Raw genomic sequence first — 19,395 nt, 5'->3', positions numbered from 1 at the left:
ATTTTGCTCTGCTTGGATCAATAGATTGACTGGTTTATTCAGCTTCTATATTGTTTGCCTATCCATTCCATCCTGTTTGATTAGTTTTCAAAGTTTTTTCAAAGTCTTATTTCAATTCACTTAGCATGTCTTATTTGGCCAACTTGCTTTGCAGAACCCTTCCTCTCTTGCTCTCTACTACTAGACTACGTTGCATGATTGATCGGATTAGTTAGTTCGGTTCACTTATTCAATTTGTTAATTGTCCATCTGTTTTGCTCAATCGATCTAGTCCACATGACATAATCAACTTGATCGATCCTTTAATTCACTCAATCCGTTTGTTCTCAGCTTGCTCGATCGGTCATTCAAATTGATCCACCCAACTGAGCCCATCAGTTCTACTTGAATCGCACAACCCATATGGCGTGCTTGACCTGAATGGCCTCTTAGTTTTTTATTTGTAAAATCCGTTTTGCTTGTCTATGATATAACCACTTTAGTGCATTGAATAGAATAAGAAACAGAATTTCCTAGTAAAATAAAATAGAGTAATTACTTTCCATACGCATTAAGCAATGCCTTTCTCCACACAACCAATGATTATCAACCGATAAGCTTTTATCCTTCAAATGAAATGTAGTTGGTTTTTTGGACTAATAAATAAAACTTCTCTTATCGGCCGAAGAAAGGAAGAAGTGTTCAATGCAATGTAGTTGCCTTTTTGGACTAATAAATAAAACTTTCCGAAATGACACCGCCGTTCCAAACACCCTACTGAATACTCTAATTTAGTAACAATTACTTCATCTATCTATAGTATAGCTTAGCTACTAATGAACCTATGCATGCACACACACAAGCTTATGGTCTACCCCTAGATTTCCTACTGTGGCTTACTACTGTACCATTGAATCGCATGACAAGATTGTCTTTATATTAGTGTAGGGCAATGGCTTATGTGTGCGAGGGATTAGAATGCAAGATATGATGACTAAAGTGATGCACAAACTCATCTATGAAGTTGTTTTGCTAAACTGATCACTTGAATAAAATTGATCACCAACCTACTTGGCAGGGTTTCAAAATGCTGATATTATCAAGCAATTCACATAAACTAGACAACCTGTACATCATCAGCTCTTGTAGGAACAGAGACAGCACTCTCAAGTACAGGAAGCTGCTCGTCTTGCTTATATCTCCATTGGTAGTGTCTTTCTTTGGTTTCACAGTACCACAGAGGCCGCAAAGGGTTCAACAATCTTCTTAAGCAGCGTGAGATATCCCATTTTGTCTTCAAAGTAATTTGTGTTAAGTTGCTAGTAAGAATTGTAACTTGTATAATAAAGAGAATGTGGGCCTTGCCATTATGTACTTGCCTTGCCATTACAAGAATTGATGAAAGCCGACGATCAGATGCTCCACTGATTTCAGCTCCCATCCTCATAACATTTAACAGATATGACAGAGCTTCCTCGGTTATAACTTCACCAGGAACCATGACTGGAATACCAGGTGGGTACGGGCATATCAACTCACCACAGATCTCTCCCAGGCTTTCCCTAATGCTTACTCTCCTTTTTTTGGCAAAAAACGCATCCCTAGGACTGAGTTGCATGGAACCATATGTAGTCGGAGCTCGAATTCGAACTCCATTCTCCACACCAGATTGTAGATTGCCGCCTTTACAGAATTTAATGGAAACCATTTTAAAGCCGGAAATAAGCCTCTCAACATCTTTCCTAGTCGTACCCAAGTTGACTGCGAATGTCAAGGATTTGCTTCCTACGAGTTCAGCTATTATGCGATGTCCTTCCCAGAGTTCCTTCTCAGCCACATAGCCTGACATATGGAGCTGGAATACTCCGAGAGTGATGCGCAAGGGATCAATAGCCGGAAAACCAGAGACAAAACCAGAGGACTCCAGCAAAGATACCCCTGGAATTTTTCTTATTTCTTGTTTTGCGAGCAAGGACAGGGCCAAGGCATTTGAAAAAATTGTATCCGGCTTTTCTTCGATCTGAGCTCTTGCAGCATCTAATGATGCAAGTAACAGATGGCTTGGGCTGGTGCTCTGTAGCATCTGAAGGCATTTGGTTATCCTCTCCCTGTCTATAAGGTTTCCAGACGCATGCAACATAGACGACTGCGTGAGAGAGGATAGAACCTTGTGGGTCGACTGGACAACCAGGTCCGCACCCTGTTCAAGTGCAGTGCTTGGGAAGTTCGGATGAAACCCAAAATGAGCACCATGAGCTTCGTCCACTATAACAGGAATACCTCGTGAGTGACAAAGCTTCGTGATCTCACTCAAATTAGAGCATATTCCATGGTAAGTAGGCGAAGTTACTAAAACTGCAGCTGCAGCTTTTCCACCCTCCTCCAATTCTCTTATGGCTGTCTCAACTTGTGCTGGTGTTACTCCACCAGCAATGTCCCAGTGAGAACTGTACTCTGGTAGAATGTACTTTGGCATCGCACCAGACAATATGAGACCTGAGGTTGCAGAAATATGAGAATTCCGTGGTAGAATTAGTACGTTACCAGGGCAACAAGTAGCCATTATGGAAGCTTGGATGCCACAAGTGGTGCCTCCGACAAGGAACCATGTCTCAGATGCACCAAATAATTCTGCTGCTTTTACCTGAGCATCTAAAATTGTACCTTTTGGGGAGAATAAATCATCCAATTGTTGGAGATACGAGACTGGTTGATCATGTGTAAAAGTTTCGCAACCAATAAGATCAGACAATACATATGGAGCTGCTTTCCCTCTGTTATGTCCCGGGAAGTGAAAGCAAGCGACATCTTCTTCTGCAGTAGCTTTTAGGGCGTCAACTAACGGTGCATCAGTTCTCTTGATCAATACCGATGAATCATCTAAAGTATCAGGATATGATATTCCTTCAACTCCCATTAATGGTACACATTTGTTCCTTCTATGCCTCGACAACCTTTCCTGCCAGAGATTCAGAAGATTGTAAGTAAAATTTTGATTCCTGGCAGTTGCTGACTTTGGCATGAACAAATGAATATCTCCAGTCAAACCATTTAGAGATCAAAGAATCATTGGAAATGCACCATTTAGCTGAACTTGAAAGGGAATGTGATTGTTGCTCATTTCCAGCCCTTACCAGGAGTTTGTGATGCACACGGATCTGAAGATTTTTTTATTACTAATTTTGATAATTTTTATTTTTAATAATTTTTGAAGTTTTTGATATTTAGAGTAGTTTTAGAAATTTCTATTAGTTTTTTAATATTTCTATGGTCAAAAGAAGCGATATAAAGATATTGAATTTCCAGTTGATCTTCTCGAATTTTCTAGGACTAAGGAATTTATTGATTGGCTTAATGAAGTGGAGAGAATTTTTTATTATGAAGAAGTATCCGATCGTGTTAAAGTAAAATTGGTTGCCTTCAAACTCAGAGGTCAAGCATCCACATAGTGAGAGCAATTGCGACACTCACGTGATAGACAAAGCAAAACCAAGATCACAGATTGGGAGAAGATGAAAAAGAAAATGAAAGATCACTTTCTTCATTTTGGATACACTTAATCTCTATCTCAATGACTTCATACATTGAGACAGGATGTAAATTCCCAACATGTCCTAGTTGGTGAAAAGTCAGAGAACCAAAAGTCAATTATTAGGTGCGAACAAAATTATTGGTTAGCTCACCCTCAAGATTCGTATTCTATCGAGCCATTCTCATAGGATAACAATATATTGATTCAAGAAGACATGGAAGGCGAGTTCGAGGCAACTGATTATCCAGTTTATGATGATGCGGATGAAGAAGATATAGACCTAGACGAAGTGTTGATTGAAGATCAAAATTTCACTTTGTCCGACGACAATCAACAGCCTGATTCATCTATCAACGAAGCCCTAGTCTCTATCGTCTCACCTTGCATTGATTCAGCGTCCCAATTTATTCAGTATGATGAAGACGAGACCGAGTCAACTAGCGAACTAATATATGACGAGATACTTTATGATGATGATTATGACGATGATGAAGTGGATGATGTTGTTAATGAAGTTGGTGTGGATCTTCGAATTGAGGAAGAAACAAGACAAACTGAAAATACTGATATGGATGAGCGTCAAGATTTTGATATGGATGATATCGATGAAAAATTCAAGTTTGATCTTATGGCTCTCCCTCCTAGAAAGTTATCACCGAAAAGGGATGACTTTAATATCTTTGACCCTTATCACAATATACATGACCCAGATATTGAGCTGGCGCCAAAAGTGAATAAGGATAAGGCATAGGAAAAGCGTGTAGAGATTGTAGTGATGAAAGATGAGCATCACATCTTGAAGTCTGACAAGAAAGATACTGACTTGAGTAAGCAAGCATTCAAAGTAAACCTTCGATCATCAACTTGAAAAGGATAAGGAACAACTACAAACTTCACATGTAAAAAATGAGAAATCCAAACTTGAAAGTGGAAAAGGATGTTAAGTCCATTGTTGATAATTTTATGCAGGATACGGATGTTAGCATAGATCTTTATAAGTAGAGCTGGCAAACGGGTTAACCCATGGTGGGGCGGGCTAACCCATGACAGGCCCATTATACGGCAGGGCCGGGCAGGCCAACCCACCAACTTGGCAGATTGAGAAATCTCCAATCTAACCCAACTCAAGACGGGCCGCGGGTTAGGCGGGCCAACCCACGGGCATGTTAAAAAATAAAAAACATATTAAAAATATTTAAAAAAAATGTAAGTTTAAATTATAATTTAAATTGATTAAGTTAAAATTTTTAAGTTTGAATTATAATTTTTAAATTTGAATCGTAATTTAAATGGATCAAACTCATTAATTCATGGAGTTTACTATTTTAATTTTAAATTTTAAAATAAACAAATAAATTTTCTCAGCCCGCGAGCCAACTCAAGCTCACCGCAGGCCAATCCACGTGGATCGCGGGCCTAGGCGGGTCAACCCATTTGAACCTATCTTAAAATGGATTGATAAAATTTCAATCCAACCCGCCTAAATTACTTGGCGGGGCGGGCCAACCCGACGGGTCTAACCTAAATTGACGGCTATATTTGTAGGACACTTGATTGGTTCGAAACTATCCCTATAGTTCTAGGAAACAATACAAATTTCATGGATTTCTCTAGCATTTTTTATCATAATCAATTTGGAACTTCTCTTGCAACATATTTAAATTCACGGGAATGTTATTTAAGCATATGTGAAGTTTCTCTAGTATGATCATTTTCTTATGACAACATCAAGATTATCATTATGGGTGAGTTTCTTTGTGATCCACTAGAGTCTCCTTGGACAGTCATGTTTGGTAATATCACGATTCCCATGGAAATTAAAAGGAACTCATCACAGTTAATTGCAATTTGCAAAGAAAAGGAGTGTTTGAAGGACGTGAAGAGGGACAAGAGTAGCATCCACGATGTCATGTTTGTCAACAGATTAATGAGGATTTCTAAAGTCCAACAACTACTAGTAGATTTTATTGATTTGGTGTTAGATGGTCTTTTTCGTGGGCGACTAACTGACACTACTCTAAACTCGAGGATGAGTACTTTCAACCTGGGGCAACTAATACAGAAGGATCCAAAAAATTTTATTATTAATTTTAATAATTTTTATTTTTAATAATGTTTAAAGTTTTTGTATTTAAAGTAGTTTTAAAAAATTTTATTAGTTTTTGAATATTTTTATTTTTTTTATATTTGAGTTCATTTAGATTTTTAAGATTTCGAATCCGTTAAAAAATTTTTTCTATTAGGATTTTTTTCTTTCTTTATAAGCATCTTGTTAGTTGATGTTTAGAAAGAAATTTTTGATTTAATAATATTTTCAACGGAGTTATTTATTTATTTATCTCCTGGTATTCTTTTAAATTAACATATTTTAAAAGATTATTTTTAACGTTCGCAGTTGAACTAACGGATTCAATATTGCCTGCAGGATAATTGTTATCCTGTTCGACGTCAATTGATATTAAAGTATTGTCTGCAGGATAATCGCTATTACGTCTAACGTCAATTTGACACAACAATATCATGAGGTGTAGGACGTAAAATAGAAACCTAATTACCGAATGAATTTCATGGAGCACTTGACCTGGGCTAAAAGTCCTAGCCAAATCAGATAATCCTTTTATTTTTGTGTTTGTTTTTTGCTTTGTTTCTTCGTACTCTTGTTTTTATCACTGTAGTTGATGAATCTAGGATTAGGATTGTTCTTTTTTCGTGATATTTTAACATTTCTACTTTCTCACAAAAAATTTTAATCAGCAATTTCCCTTGTCTACCGCTTAAATTGTAAGATTACAATATTACATAAATGAAAAATAAGATTGTTTAATATTGACAATAGATGAAATAAATTTCTCCCACTAGCTGCTCTCAATATTGACATTTCAGAAATCTCATTTTATTTTCAGTTTTAATTAGAAATAACAAAAAATTTGGATACCGTAATGACTTGTAATGGATGATAAATAAATATATTAGATAGAAAGTCAAGATTATAATCTGAAAGATTAATTAAAAATGGTGATATATATTTAGACAACCGTGAATACTTTAGTTAAAAGATGTGAAATTATAATAAATATAGCACAATAAACAAGAAAGGGAAAGACTTGATTAGTAATAATAAAATAAAATAAAATTTATTTAAATATGAATGATAATATAGTAGAAGATAACGCGACTAAACTTAATAAAATTGGATTGTTATTGTTGTATGCAAACATAACTAAACTTAATTTTGAATACGAACAAATAGCTTGATGCATTCAACAAGGGCAGAAGTGCCATGTTAAAGCAATCCATAAGTTTTGCAAAAAAAAAAAACATTATTCTTTAAAAATCTAGTAATCTAGACTCAAAATGAAAGGAGTAGAATAAATTGGATGGTATAAAGAATGATAACATAGACATCAGTGACAGAATCCTCGCACAAATATTTTATCAAACACATACAATATATGATAAAATTTAAAATAGGAACAAATAGTTACTATGATTCATTCAACAAGAACAGTACTAAAGGGCCAATGTTAACGTAATCCAATAGGTTTTAAGGGGGGAAAAAAGTCTTTTACAAACAATGTGGATTAGAGCAAGAATAGACAAAGTGGAAGAGAGACTGAAAGGGGACGTACAGCAGAGATCGCAGGCTTCCACCCATGAGAGAGCAAACGCCTTTGGTTATTTAAGCACCCACGGAAGATAGATGATACCTACAAAAGCATCAAACTTAAAGGAACAATTAAAGATCTCGATGGCAGAGACAAAAGTCAGTTTTTTTTTTCTTTTTGTGTCATATATTTAGAGGGAGAGAACGCACAGACGGGAGAAGATCTGAGGCTGCAGGATGAGAAATCACAGCAGATGTGTGCGCCCAAACGAACATGGTCGATCGTGGAAGGGCGTCGACGCTGTTGAAGAACAAAAAAGAGTCAAGGAAATTAAACATGCATGGAGAAAGGGCAAGAACTAGCAATGTGGAACACACAAATATCATCGGAAGCTCAAGCATCCTGAGGCTGATACGAACCTTCTGTTCAAATAATTCAAAATATTATCATCTTATCTTATCATATCACAGCAACTATTGGAGGACATTGGATTCCTATCAATTTGGTATTTGAGCCACGTTCAACTTCATTATCATCATCATCGCCCAACAGCATCAAGCATCGTTAGTTATAATAGTACAAGAACTGATGAATTATTTAGACGAGGACTTAGCTCAAGCAAACCAATCAGAAGGAGAACCATTCAATAGTCTCAACAACACGACCGTAGAGATCGAGAACACAACCTTTTGCGTATGAAGGTGTAATTTTGGGAGAACAATGATCCAATTGGATAAATTTCAAAGGTTGAATTTTTTTTTGTTCCATTTCCATGGTGCATCTAATTAGGCAAAGGTAAGATTAGAGATTTTAAAGAAGAGTTCCTCAATCAATTTAGTCACTTTTGGAATGAGAATGTCGATGAAGAGTTGGCCAAAATCTAACTGACTACAATGATATCCTGCACCATAAAGGCTATCCTAACCTTTGCACAACTACAAGAAGAAAAGATCAATCAGGACGGAAGAAGAAATAACAAAATAATTTGTGAAAACACATCTCATTACTCAATACCCTACAAACTAACAAAAGAAGAGATCAAAGAATGAATGACAAAAAGATTATGTTAACATTGTGATGAAAAATGACATCATAGTCATCAATGTAAACAAAAGAGGATATTGATGATTGAACTAATAGAAAAAATAATAATCCTAATTAGTCGCATTGACTCAATCCCTGGGGGTGACCGGTCTGGCCCCACGGAAGTTTCTCACCGGCCACCAGGGTAAATCGGGAAGCGCACGCAGCAGCCAACCCAGATGCCCAGCATCCTTTGATTGTGATCCTCATTTGGAGGAAAATTCCTACAAATACATCGTAGTTGGGGATCGAACCGCAGGTGCCTGGGTGACAACCTGGATGTCCTACCGCGATAAAACTGTAGTGTGTAAACTTTTTATAGTGATCGGTCCCACCGTTGGAACAACCCTATATCAAAAAAACTCCTAAGAAATTTTTTGGAGGCACGGTACCACTAGGTTGATAAGAGCATACTTCCTTACATGTTGCTAAGACTTGATTCGCACAACACCTCAGTCAACAAATACATGTTGCTAATAGGATTCGAATCCAAAACCTCAAGCAACACATGTCTCCATGCTTACCACTTGGGATAAGACACTTCAACCAAAACTGTAGTGAGCATACTGCCGAAACAGCTCCTCAGCCAACAAATACATATTGTTAAAACTTGATTCGCACAACACCTCAGTCAACAAATACATGTTGCTAATAGGATTCGAACCCGAAATATCAAGCAACATATGTCTCCATGCTTACCACTTGAGATAAGACACTTCAACAAAAACTGTAGTGAATAAACTTTTTATAGTGACCGACCCCATCGTCGAAACTGCCCCATATCAGAAAACCCCTTAAGGAATTTTTTGGAGGCACAGTACCACTAGGTTGATAAGAGCATACTACCGAAACAGCTCCTCAGCCAACAAATACATGTTGCTAATATTTGATTCGCACAGCACCTCAGTCAACAAATAGATGTTGCTAATAGGATTCAAATCCGAAACCTCAAGCAACACATGTCTTCATGCTTATCACTTGGGATAAGACACTTCAACCAAAACTGTAATGGGTAAACTTTTTATAGTGACTGGCCCCACCGTCGAAACGACCCCATATCAGAAAACTCCCTAAGGAATTTTTTGGAGGCACGGTACCACTAGGTTGATAAGAGCATACTGCCGAAACAACTCCTCAGCCAATAAATACATGTTGCTAAGACTTGATTCGCACAACACCTCAGTCAACAAATACATATTGCTAATTGATTCGCACAATACCTCAGTCAATAAATACATGTTGCTAATAGGATTCGAACCCGAAACCTCAAGCAACACATGTCTTCATGCTTACCACTTGGGATAAGACACTTCAACAAAAAACTAATAGAGAACTCTAAGGTAGAAGATATTGATTTCAACGAAGATGAAACATAAGGAAATATCAACGAAATACAAGATGACTCTATGACAATATCAGTTTATGCCTTAGAAGGACTACAAACTCTGCAAACGATGTACATAAAAGGATTCATATAAAAACAACCAGTGATGATACTTATAGACTTAGGAAATACTAGTAATTTTCTAGACCCAACTTTGACAATAAAGCTTAAACAAAAAGTAGAACAAACATTTATATTTGACATTAAGGTGGTAGATGGAAGATCACTTACAAGTTCACGAAAGTGTGATAGTGTTAAAATTTTCTTACCAAAATATGAATTAACCAAGAGCTATTTCTTTTACCCGCCTAGATGGATGTGATATTGTACTTAGAGCACAATGATTGAGAACATTAGGAAATATAATATGAAATTTCTCTCAATTAACAATGCACTTCCAAGATTAAGAAAAAGAAGTTTGCATTAAAAACAAGAAACAATATACTATCACATTAATTAGTAGTAATCAAATAGAGTGATTATTAAGGAAAGTTTGCTCCATTTTTCTCATGCAACTCTCCATCAAGAAGGAATCTAGAAGTACAACACATACTTTTCAAGGATTAGAAACACTTCTTTCAAAATTTCTAAGTTATTTGCTGAGCCAAAGGGGCTTCTTCCACCACGTTCACATGATCATTATATACCTCTAATATTGGAGAGTGTACAACAAATGTTAAACCTTATCACTAGCCTCACATTCAGAAAAAGGAAATTAAGAAAATTATATAGGAGATGCATCAACCTAGTATAGTTCATCCAAGTATAAGTCCATATTCCTCTTTAGTGTTACTTATATGAAGGAAGACGGAAGTTGGTGAATGTATGTGGATTATTGTGCGCTCAATAAAATTTTAATGAAAGATAAGTATTACATCCTCATCATTGATGAATTACTTGATCAATTAGGAGATGCCACATTCTTCTCAAAGTTGATCTTCACTCAAATTTTCATCAAATAAGAATCCATTAGTTAGATATTCCAAAAATAACTTTTTACACCTTATGATGGTCATTATGAATTTTTAATTATGCCATTTGGCTTAACTAATGTTGTTGGAAATCAGTATGCACAATGTGTAGATGTGATAACCGCCTACATCTACACGTGTAGATATGATTTTTCATTTGTATGCCTTTAAAAGGAGGGCGTCCAAGTGAGGAAGGTTGGGGTTTTTTGACATCAACGAAGAATATTAATTCAAGAGGATATGGTTTGTGAATAGTAATAGTTGTTCATCTGTATTCGTAATCGTTCTTTCGATGGCAGACAAAAAACTCAATTTAAAGGATCTAAAGACTCCACTGTAAGTGTATACAAATTTAATTTATTCGATTATAAATTTATTTTGTTCGATAAATCATGTATTCGAATCAACAATGATATCATAGCAATATTTTAAATGCATAATGTTTAGGGCCAAATAGATTTAATATGCATGTTTGAATTATGTGTTACTCAATGGTATGCATGAATTTTATTCTTATGAAATAAATAAAAACATAACGTTCGTGCATGCAGTTCATGATCACGAAGTGAAAGTATATTTTTTTTTCTTTGTTGAATTCTGTATTCATGAAAATAAAAATTACTTTGACTGTATTTTTTTTGATAAAATATCGATTCTGTGATTTTATACCGCTGGAAAATCAATATAATTTTTTAAAAAAAAATAAATTATGAACAATAATGATACTGCTCACACGAAAAGAAAAAAATAAACATCAAGTTACTGTTCTCATGAACAGTAATCATAGTATTCATAAAAAAAAATTGAGTTGAAATTGCCTCTAAAAAAATAAACAGTAATCATGGAAAAAATAAAAATGCATTAAAAAAATATTTTTTTGAAATGCATGGGATGATGGCGGTGTGGCATAAACGATGTTGACGCTTTAATTACATTTAGCATTTTTTTGGAATGGCTTTATTTTTTTATGCATGTTATATAAACAAACTGTTGCATTAAAAAAATTAAAATGTTCTTTACTGTTTCAATTGAATTGAAACAGATGTGATTTTTTTTTACTGTTTTAATTAGATCGAAAAAGAATTGAACTTGAAAAAAAACATTTAAATTTAGGTAAAAATCTAATTAGATTAGTTTTAATGAAGAGTATTATGCGTACACTCCAAATTCGACAATCTTACTCAGACTCGAGTCAGTTGAGTACTGCTAAGTGTTTTGGCATCCTAAGAGCACAACTGCCAAGTAATTTGGTGCGACTATCAAGTTGTGCCAAGTGGTTTTGGTATGAGGATGCCGAATGAGATTCGAGATGATGAATCTGACTCGGACTTGAATCACAGAACTCAAGTTTCGACTTCAGAGTTGGCTAAATTCCACTTGGAATCGACACACATAACTCAGACTCAGAATCTCAAGAAGGATATTCAACGAGCCAAGTGCATACCTAACGTATCGAGTGGTTGTTTGGAAGAACAACTCAAATTCAAATTTAAACAACTTGGACTCGACTGACTTACAGAGTCGGCATTGTTTGCAAATTGAGTAACTCGGATATGCCAAGTAAGTACTCGGACTCGGTTAACAATGTGACTCGGGTTTGCCGAGTAGGGACATTAGCTGATTCACCCAAGATGTATATACTCGGATTCGACTTCAAAGTGATGAGTCTATTTTTGATTGGACTCGGGCAAACAAAGCGCAGTAGTGCTCAGGGTGCTCAGGAGGTGTTGATCACACTTGGACCATATATAATCTGAATTCCGTAGTTGATCGGACAGTTGACTAGAACTTTTAAAATCAAGAAAATTTATTTTTCTTGCTTGTTTATAGGTGTTCTTAGTGCGTTAGCTATGTGTTCTTAATGTGTTAGATCGAATGATTTTATTGCAGAATATTTTCCTCTAATGAGATGAAAAACTTGAGACATTGGTTACTAGATGAGGAGACACGCGTGCTTAATGTTTTCAGATTTATCCTAATGGTCGTTAGAGTTTTCCATGGGATCTAGGACTTAGTCGGTACTAGTCTATGTCATGTGTTGCATGATTGATTGGATTAGTTCCTTCGGTTCACTTATCTTTTTCAATTTATTAAGTGTAGATCTATTTTGCTCAATCGATCTAGTCCACATCGACTTGCATTGATCAATTCACTGTTTGTTCACTCAGCTTGCTCGATCCGTCATTCCGATTGATCCACCCAACTGAGCCCATCAATCTACTTGAATCGCACAACCCATATGGCGTGCTTCACCTGAATCGTCTCTTTTGATCATCTATGATATTAACACTTCAGAGCTTGGACATTAAGCAATGATTATTTCTTAGAATCGTAGTTCCCTGAAAATTAATATTTCATAGAATATTTTTAGGTATAGAAAGTTGATGGAAGACTAACATGCATCTAAATCAATTTTAAAAATATATCTAAGTGTTTTCTTGAGACTTCAGATTTTGTTCTTCTTAGATAAATTTTCATTTCAAAATTTTCCAAGTAGAGTTGGAATGCTACTTCTTCTGCAATGCTACTTCTAAACAATACCCAGTCACCCTATCAAGTATCAACCACCCTATATTAACATAATATCATTAATGCAAAATCTTTTTTCTGTTCATACTCATCTATAATCTACAAATATAGATATCATACACAATTGACTTCACTCCTCTCAGTTTCCATGTCCTTGTTCTTTTTCTCTCTAAAAGCATCAAATTTTATTGATCATAGCTCACTGCTATGATGCTACCCAGAATCCGTGCGCGACCTCCCGTCAAGATTGCAAGCACAAGAGTTTGTGAATAATGTCTGTAAATTATGCCTCTGTCCACACAACCAATGATTATCAACCGATAAACTTTTATCGGCCGAAGAAAGTAAGTAGTGTTCAATGCAATGTAGTTGCCTTTTTGGACTAATAAATAAAATGAGACCGCCGTTCCAAACATCCTACTGAATACTCTAATTTAGTAACAATTACTTCATCTATCTATAGTATAGCTTAGCTACTAATGAACCTATGCATGAACACATAAGCTTATAGTCTACCCCTAAATTTCTTACTGTGACTTACTACTGCCATTGAATCCCATGACAAGATTGTCTTTATATTTGTGTAGGACAATGGCTTGTGTGTGCGAGGGATTGATATGATGGCTAAAATGATGCACAAACTCATCTGTGAAGTTGATTTTCTAAACTTATCACTTGAATAAAATTGATCACCAACCTACTCGGTCTGGCTTCAAAATACTGATATTATCAAGCAATTAACATAAACTAGAGAACCTGTACACCAAATGCTCTTGTAGGAACAGAGGCAGCGCTCTTGAGTACAGGAAGCTACTCTTCATCCCTATATCTCCATCAGCAGTCTTTGGTTTCACAGTAGCACAGAGGCCACTAACTCACTAAGGGTTCAAAAATCTTCTTGAAGCACAGTGAGATATCCAACATTTCGTCTATCAATCAACTATGGCTGTTAAGTTGCTGGAGTTCTTGTGACCTAACAATTTGGCAGCAAATGAAACAGTGGATCCTTACAATATTTAAGCTTCTTGGACAACCTGTGTATAATAAAGAGAATGTGGGCTGGTTATGCATTCTAAAATCTGATTTAGTTCCCTCTTCAAAGTAATTTCTGGTAAGAATTGTAACTTGCCTTGCCATTATGTACATACAAGAATTGATGAAAGCCGATGATCAGATGCTCCACTGATTTCAGCTCCCATCCTCATAACATTTAACAGATATGACAGAGCTTCGTCGGTTATAACTTCACCAGGAACCATGACTGGAATACCAGGTGGGTACGGGCATATCAACTCACCACAGATCTCTCCGAGGCTTTCCCTAATGCTTACTCTCCTTTTTTTGGCAAAAAACGCATCCCTAGGACTGAGTTGCATGGAACCATATGTAGTCGGAGCTCGAATTCGAACTCCATTCTCCACACCAGATTGTAGATTGCTGCCTTTAAAGAATTTAATGGAAACCATTTTAAAGCCGGAAATAAGCCTCTCAACATCTTTCCTAGTTGTACCCAAGTTGACTGCGAATGTTAAGGATTTGCTTCCTACGAGTTCAGGTATTATGTGATGTCCTTCCCAGAGTTCCTCATCAGTCACATAGCCTGACATATGGAGCTGAGATACTCCCAAAGTGATGCGCAAGGGATCAATAGCTGGAAAACCAGAGACAAAACCAGAGGACTCCAGCAAAGATACCCCTGGAATTTTTCTTATTTCTTGTTTTGCGAGCAAGGACAAGGCCAAGGCATTTGAAAAAATTGTATCCGGCTTTTCTTCGATCTGAGCTCTTGCAGCATCTAATGATGCAAGTAACAGATAGCTTGGGCTGGAGCTCTGTAGCATCTGAAGGCATTTGGTTATCCTCTCCCTGTCTATCAGGTTTCCAGACGCATGCAACATAGACGACTGCGTGAGAGAGGATAGAACCTTGTGGGTCGACTGGACAGCCAGGTCTGCACCCTGTTCAAGTGCAGTGCTTGGGAAGTTTGGATGAAACCGAAAATGAGCACCATGAGCTTCATCCACTATAACAGGAATACCTCGTGAGTGACAAAGCTTCGTGATCTCACTCAAATTAGAGCATATTCCATGGTAAGTAGGCGAAGTTACTAAAACTGCAGCTGCAGCTTTTCCACCCTCCTCCAATTCTTTTATGGCTGTCTCAACTTGTGCTGGTGTTACTCCACCAGCAATGTCCCAGTGAGAACTATACTCTGGTAGAATGTACTTTGGCATCGCACCGGACAATATGAGACCTGAGGTTGCAGAAATATGAGAATTCCGTGGTAGAATTAGTACGTTACCAGGGCAACAAGTAGCCATTATGGAAGCTTGTATGCCACAAGTGGTGCCTCCAACAAGAAACCATGTCTCAGATGCACCAAACAATTTTGCTGCTTTTACCTGAGCATCTAAAATTGCACCTTTTGGAGAGAATAAATCATCCAACTCTGGGAGTTCTGGTAGATCATGAGTAAAAGTTCCAGGACCAATAAGATCAGACAATACATATGGAGCTGCTTTCCCCCTGTTATGTCCTGGGAAGTGAAAGCAAGCGACATCTTCTTCTGCAGTAGCTTTTAGGGCATCAACCAAAGGTGCATCAGTTCTCTTGATCAATACCGATGAATCATCTAAAGTATCAGGATCTGATATTCCTTCCACACCCATTAATGTTACACATTTCTTCCTTCTATGCCTCGACAACCTTTCCTGCCAGAGATTCAGAAGATTGTAAGTAAAATTTTGATTCCTGGCAGTTGCTGACTTTGGCATGAACAAATGAACATCTCCAGTCAAACCATTTAGAGATCAAAGAATCATTGGAAATGCACCATTTAGCTGAACTTGAAAGGGAGTGCAATTGTTGCTCATTTCCATCCCTTACCAGGAGTTTAACACAACAATATCGTTAGGTGTAGGATGTAAAATAGAAAACTAGGAACTGAAGAAACTTCATGGAGCACTTTCCCTGGGCTAAAAGTCCTAGCCAAATCACATAACCCTCTGTCTTTGTGCTTGTTTTTGCTTTGTTTCTTCATACTCTTGTTTTTATCACTAGTTGATGAATCTAGGATTGTTCTCTTTTTTGTGATATTTAACATTTTCTGTTTTCTCACAAAAATTTTAATCAGCAATTTCCCTTTTCTACTGCTTAAATTGTAAGATTACAATATTACATAAATGAAATACAAGATTGCCTAAGATTTACAGCAAATGAAATAAAGTTCTCTGACTAGATGCTCTCAATATTAGCATTTCAGAAATCTCATTTTAGTTCCAGTTTTAACTCGAAATGAGCAGAAAAATTGGATACTATAATGATGATAACCTGGACTTCAGCTAAAAAATTCCCACACGCATTTTATCAAACATACTAATAGCTTGATTCATTCAACAAGAGCAGAAGGGCCATGTTAAAGCAATCCATAAATTTTGCAAAAAAAAAAAAAACATTATTATTTTAAAATCTACTGATCTAGACGCTAAGAAGAAGAGAATTTTTCTAACTCAAAATGAAACGAGTAGAAAAATTGGATGGTATGAAGAATGATAACATAGACGTCAGCAGAAAAATCCTCACACAAGCATTTTATCAAACACATACAATATATGACAAAATTTAAAATAGGAGCAAATAGTTGATTCATTCATCAAGAACAGAAGGGCCAATGTTAACGTAACCCAATAGGTTTTAGGGGAAAAAAATTCTTTTACAATGTGGATTAGAGGAAGAATAGACAAAGCGGAACAGAGACTGAAAGGGGACGTACAACAGAGATCGCAGGCTTCCACCGATGAGAGATCAAACGCCTTTGGTTATTTAAGCACTCACGGAAGGTAGCTACCTACAAAAGCATTAAAAGGAACAATTAAACATCTCGATTGCATAAACAAAAGTCAATTTTTTGTGGCATTTAGAGGGAGAGAACGCACGGACGGGAGAAGATCTGAGATTGGATGTGAAATCACAGAAGATGTGTGCGCCGAGATGAACATGGCCGTTGAAGGGCGTCGACGCTGTTGAAGTAGCAAAGAAGAGTCAAGGAAACATGGAGAAAGAGAAAGAAACAGCAATGTGAAAACACAAAGAACCATTGCGCGTTTAGATCCCCGACACTCACCGGAAGCAACCGGAGGCCGACCTTTGATGCCGTCGGCAAGCACGAAGAAGAGGTAGGTAGTAAGGGAGAGAAGAGGAAGGTCGCCGGCGACGGCGAGGCAGCGACCAGCGAGGAAATAGATGTAAAAAACTGAACCGGAGCGGACCCTCCGGGCCGAATCGGGCCGGCCCTTTAAAAGATATTCCCCGTTAATTTTCAGATAGTGGACTGGACGACGAAGACAACATCGCCCACCTGGCGAGTGATGATTGGCTTTCCCACTGGGACCGCCGTGGATATTCCACTGTGGGCGGGAGACTCAGAATGCCTCAGCCGCACACGTGTTAGTTTCTCATTTGTTGAGTCTTCACATAAAAACAATTAACTGATAATGATTATTTCGTTGACTAAAATTGACTTCATGCGGTAGGAAAATAGTTAGATTGTTTTAAAAAAAAAATTAAAAGGATTATTCTCATTTTGACGTTAACATTAAAATGATATTGCTACTAATTTTTAAAAAATAAAAATTGAGATGTTTAAGATTCATCAACCGAAATGGAAATGAAAGAGAGGAGAAATAAGGGAAAGGAAATAGAAATAAAGTATTTATATTCTTTTTATTTGAAAAAGATACAAGGTTTATTTTATTTGAGAAAAAAAGAAAAAAAATAAAAATTAAATATATAAAATTAAAAAAATATTTTTCATTTCTTAAAAAAGACAATGCGTGTAAAGAAGAAGAAAATAAGATTAAAGATTATCTATCTTGATTCTCTTGAATCCTTTCCTCGAAGAGATTTACGACTAGGATTAACATCGATATCATAGAGTACAAGTGATTGGACATTAGATAGTAATGACACGTATTGTATAAGGGAGCGATGATGTAAAAATAAAATATCTAAACAGATGAATTAATTTGAGAATTAATATTTTAAAATAAAGATAAAATTAAAATAAATTATTTTTAAAATTTTTTCTCTCTCTTTATACCTCAAATCAAAATGTAAAATATTATAATGGTTCATGAGCATATAACAGTAAAATTTACTCTTCTTTTTTCTTCTCTTCCTTAATTCAATCCATCCCAAATAAAAATAAAAATTCTTCTTTCTCTTATATATCTTTCCCTCTTCTTCCTTCACCTCCTTTAGAGTCCTCAAGGAGAATTATCTGGCTTCAATTTGAGTGTAAGTCAACTTTTGATTAAAAGTAAAATAACTTTATTGGGATGCTAATATTGAAATTTGAGCATTAATAAAAAAATAATCAATATTTTTTTAATTATTATTGAGGTTTTCAGGTGTTTTCATTATTATTATTACTTCATTCCTACAATTTGTTCGCGTCCCTACTTAAAATTCTACAGCTCCATCACTATCTTCCTTCACTGTCTTCCTTCAGTCTTCAACCTCAATATTTCTTCTTTCATTCATCCCAAAAACACAAAAAACCAAACTTAATAATGCGACGTGACGTGACGTGAGGTGACATGTCGACAAAATAGATAGACAATGACAACAACAGATGCATTGTATCAAAACCCTAGTTGATTACTGGTGGCTTAGGAATTTGTAGTGGAGTTGAATATCTCCACTTTCATTCGGGAATCTTGATAATTCTATTTGGATGATCTATAACCTAAAAGAATGATTGTTTTCATCAAGAGCATTTTGCCAAAGATGCACACATATTTTAAAAATTATCAAAGAGCTCACTATCAAATGATGAGTTTTTAGATGGCTGGTCCGTCATTATGGGTTAATCCATTTGACAGCTCTAAATATGATAGATTTTTTAATAAAAAAGGGATTTTAATAAAGAAGTTTAGCCTTTGATAAAATCAAAATATAAAACCCCTTAGATAATTTTAGAAGCTTACATGGGCCTTTTGGTAAAATGCCTTTTAAATAGATATAATCAATATCTTTAATATTATATTAATAATATGCCTTATTAATTTTTAGGTATTTTTTACTTGGATTTAAAAATTTATCAGTTAGATGCTATATAAAATTTATATTATTTTAAAAACAAAAATTTGAGTATGATTTTAAATTGTCTTTTAATTTGTATTATGTTTCGTTTTAAAATTTCCGATTCCAAAGTAAAACCAATTCATTTCCAGCAACTTAAATTTAAAATTTTTTTAGACGAAAATATTCCGAAGCCGCCGCGGATGAGCATGACGTCACTGCTGCTCGCCG

The 19,395-nt window shown here is 36.0% G+C and overlaps 2 protein-coding genes across 2 annotated transcripts; both read right to left on the bottom strand.

Annotated features, from left to right (window-relative positions):
* Positions 1 to 1,096: 1,096 nt before the first annotated feature.
* On the bottom strand, positions 1,097 to 7,451 carry LOC141814543 (uncharacterized). Its single transcript, XM_074702494.1, has 4 exons — positions 7,326 to 7,451; positions 7,141 to 7,218; positions 2,644 to 2,938; positions 1,097 to 2,475 (listed from the first exon to the last, which is right to left on the bottom strand). The coding sequence occupies exons 1-4, from the start codon at positions 7,389 to 7,391 to the stop codon at positions 1,097 to 1,099; spliced, it is 1,818 nt and encodes a 605-aa protein (XP_074558595.1). The 5' UTR covers positions 7,392 to 7,451.
* Positions 7,452 to 13,793: 6,342 nt separating this feature from the next.
* Positions 13,794 to 17,097, bottom strand: LOC141815372 (uncharacterized). Its single transcript, XM_074703322.1, has 4 exons — positions 17,019 to 17,097; positions 16,856 to 16,930; positions 14,213 to 15,794; positions 13,794 to 14,117 (listed from the first exon to the last, which is right to left on the bottom strand). The coding sequence occupies exons 1-3, from the start codon at positions 17,079 to 17,081 to the stop codon at positions 14,220 to 14,222; spliced, it is 1,713 nt and encodes a 570-aa protein (XP_074559423.1). The 5' UTR covers positions 17,082 to 17,097; the 3' UTR covers positions 13,794 to 14,117; positions 14,213 to 14,219.
* Between the last annotated feature and the right edge of the window lie 2,298 nt (positions 17,098 to 19,395).

Source organism: Curcuma longa, chromosome 21, assembly GCF_044706935.1.
Source record: "Curcuma longa cultivar G26 ecotype Majalengka, Jawa Barat chromosome 21, ITB_CL_G26_1.1, whole genome shotgun sequence".
In the NCBI taxonomy this organism is placed as follows: Eukaryota; Viridiplantae; Streptophyta; class Magnoliopsida; order Zingiberales; family Zingiberaceae; genus Curcuma; species Curcuma longa.
The sequence above is the reverse complement of the archived record's forward strand: the minus strand, read 5'-3'. Positions and strand labels throughout refer to the sequence as shown.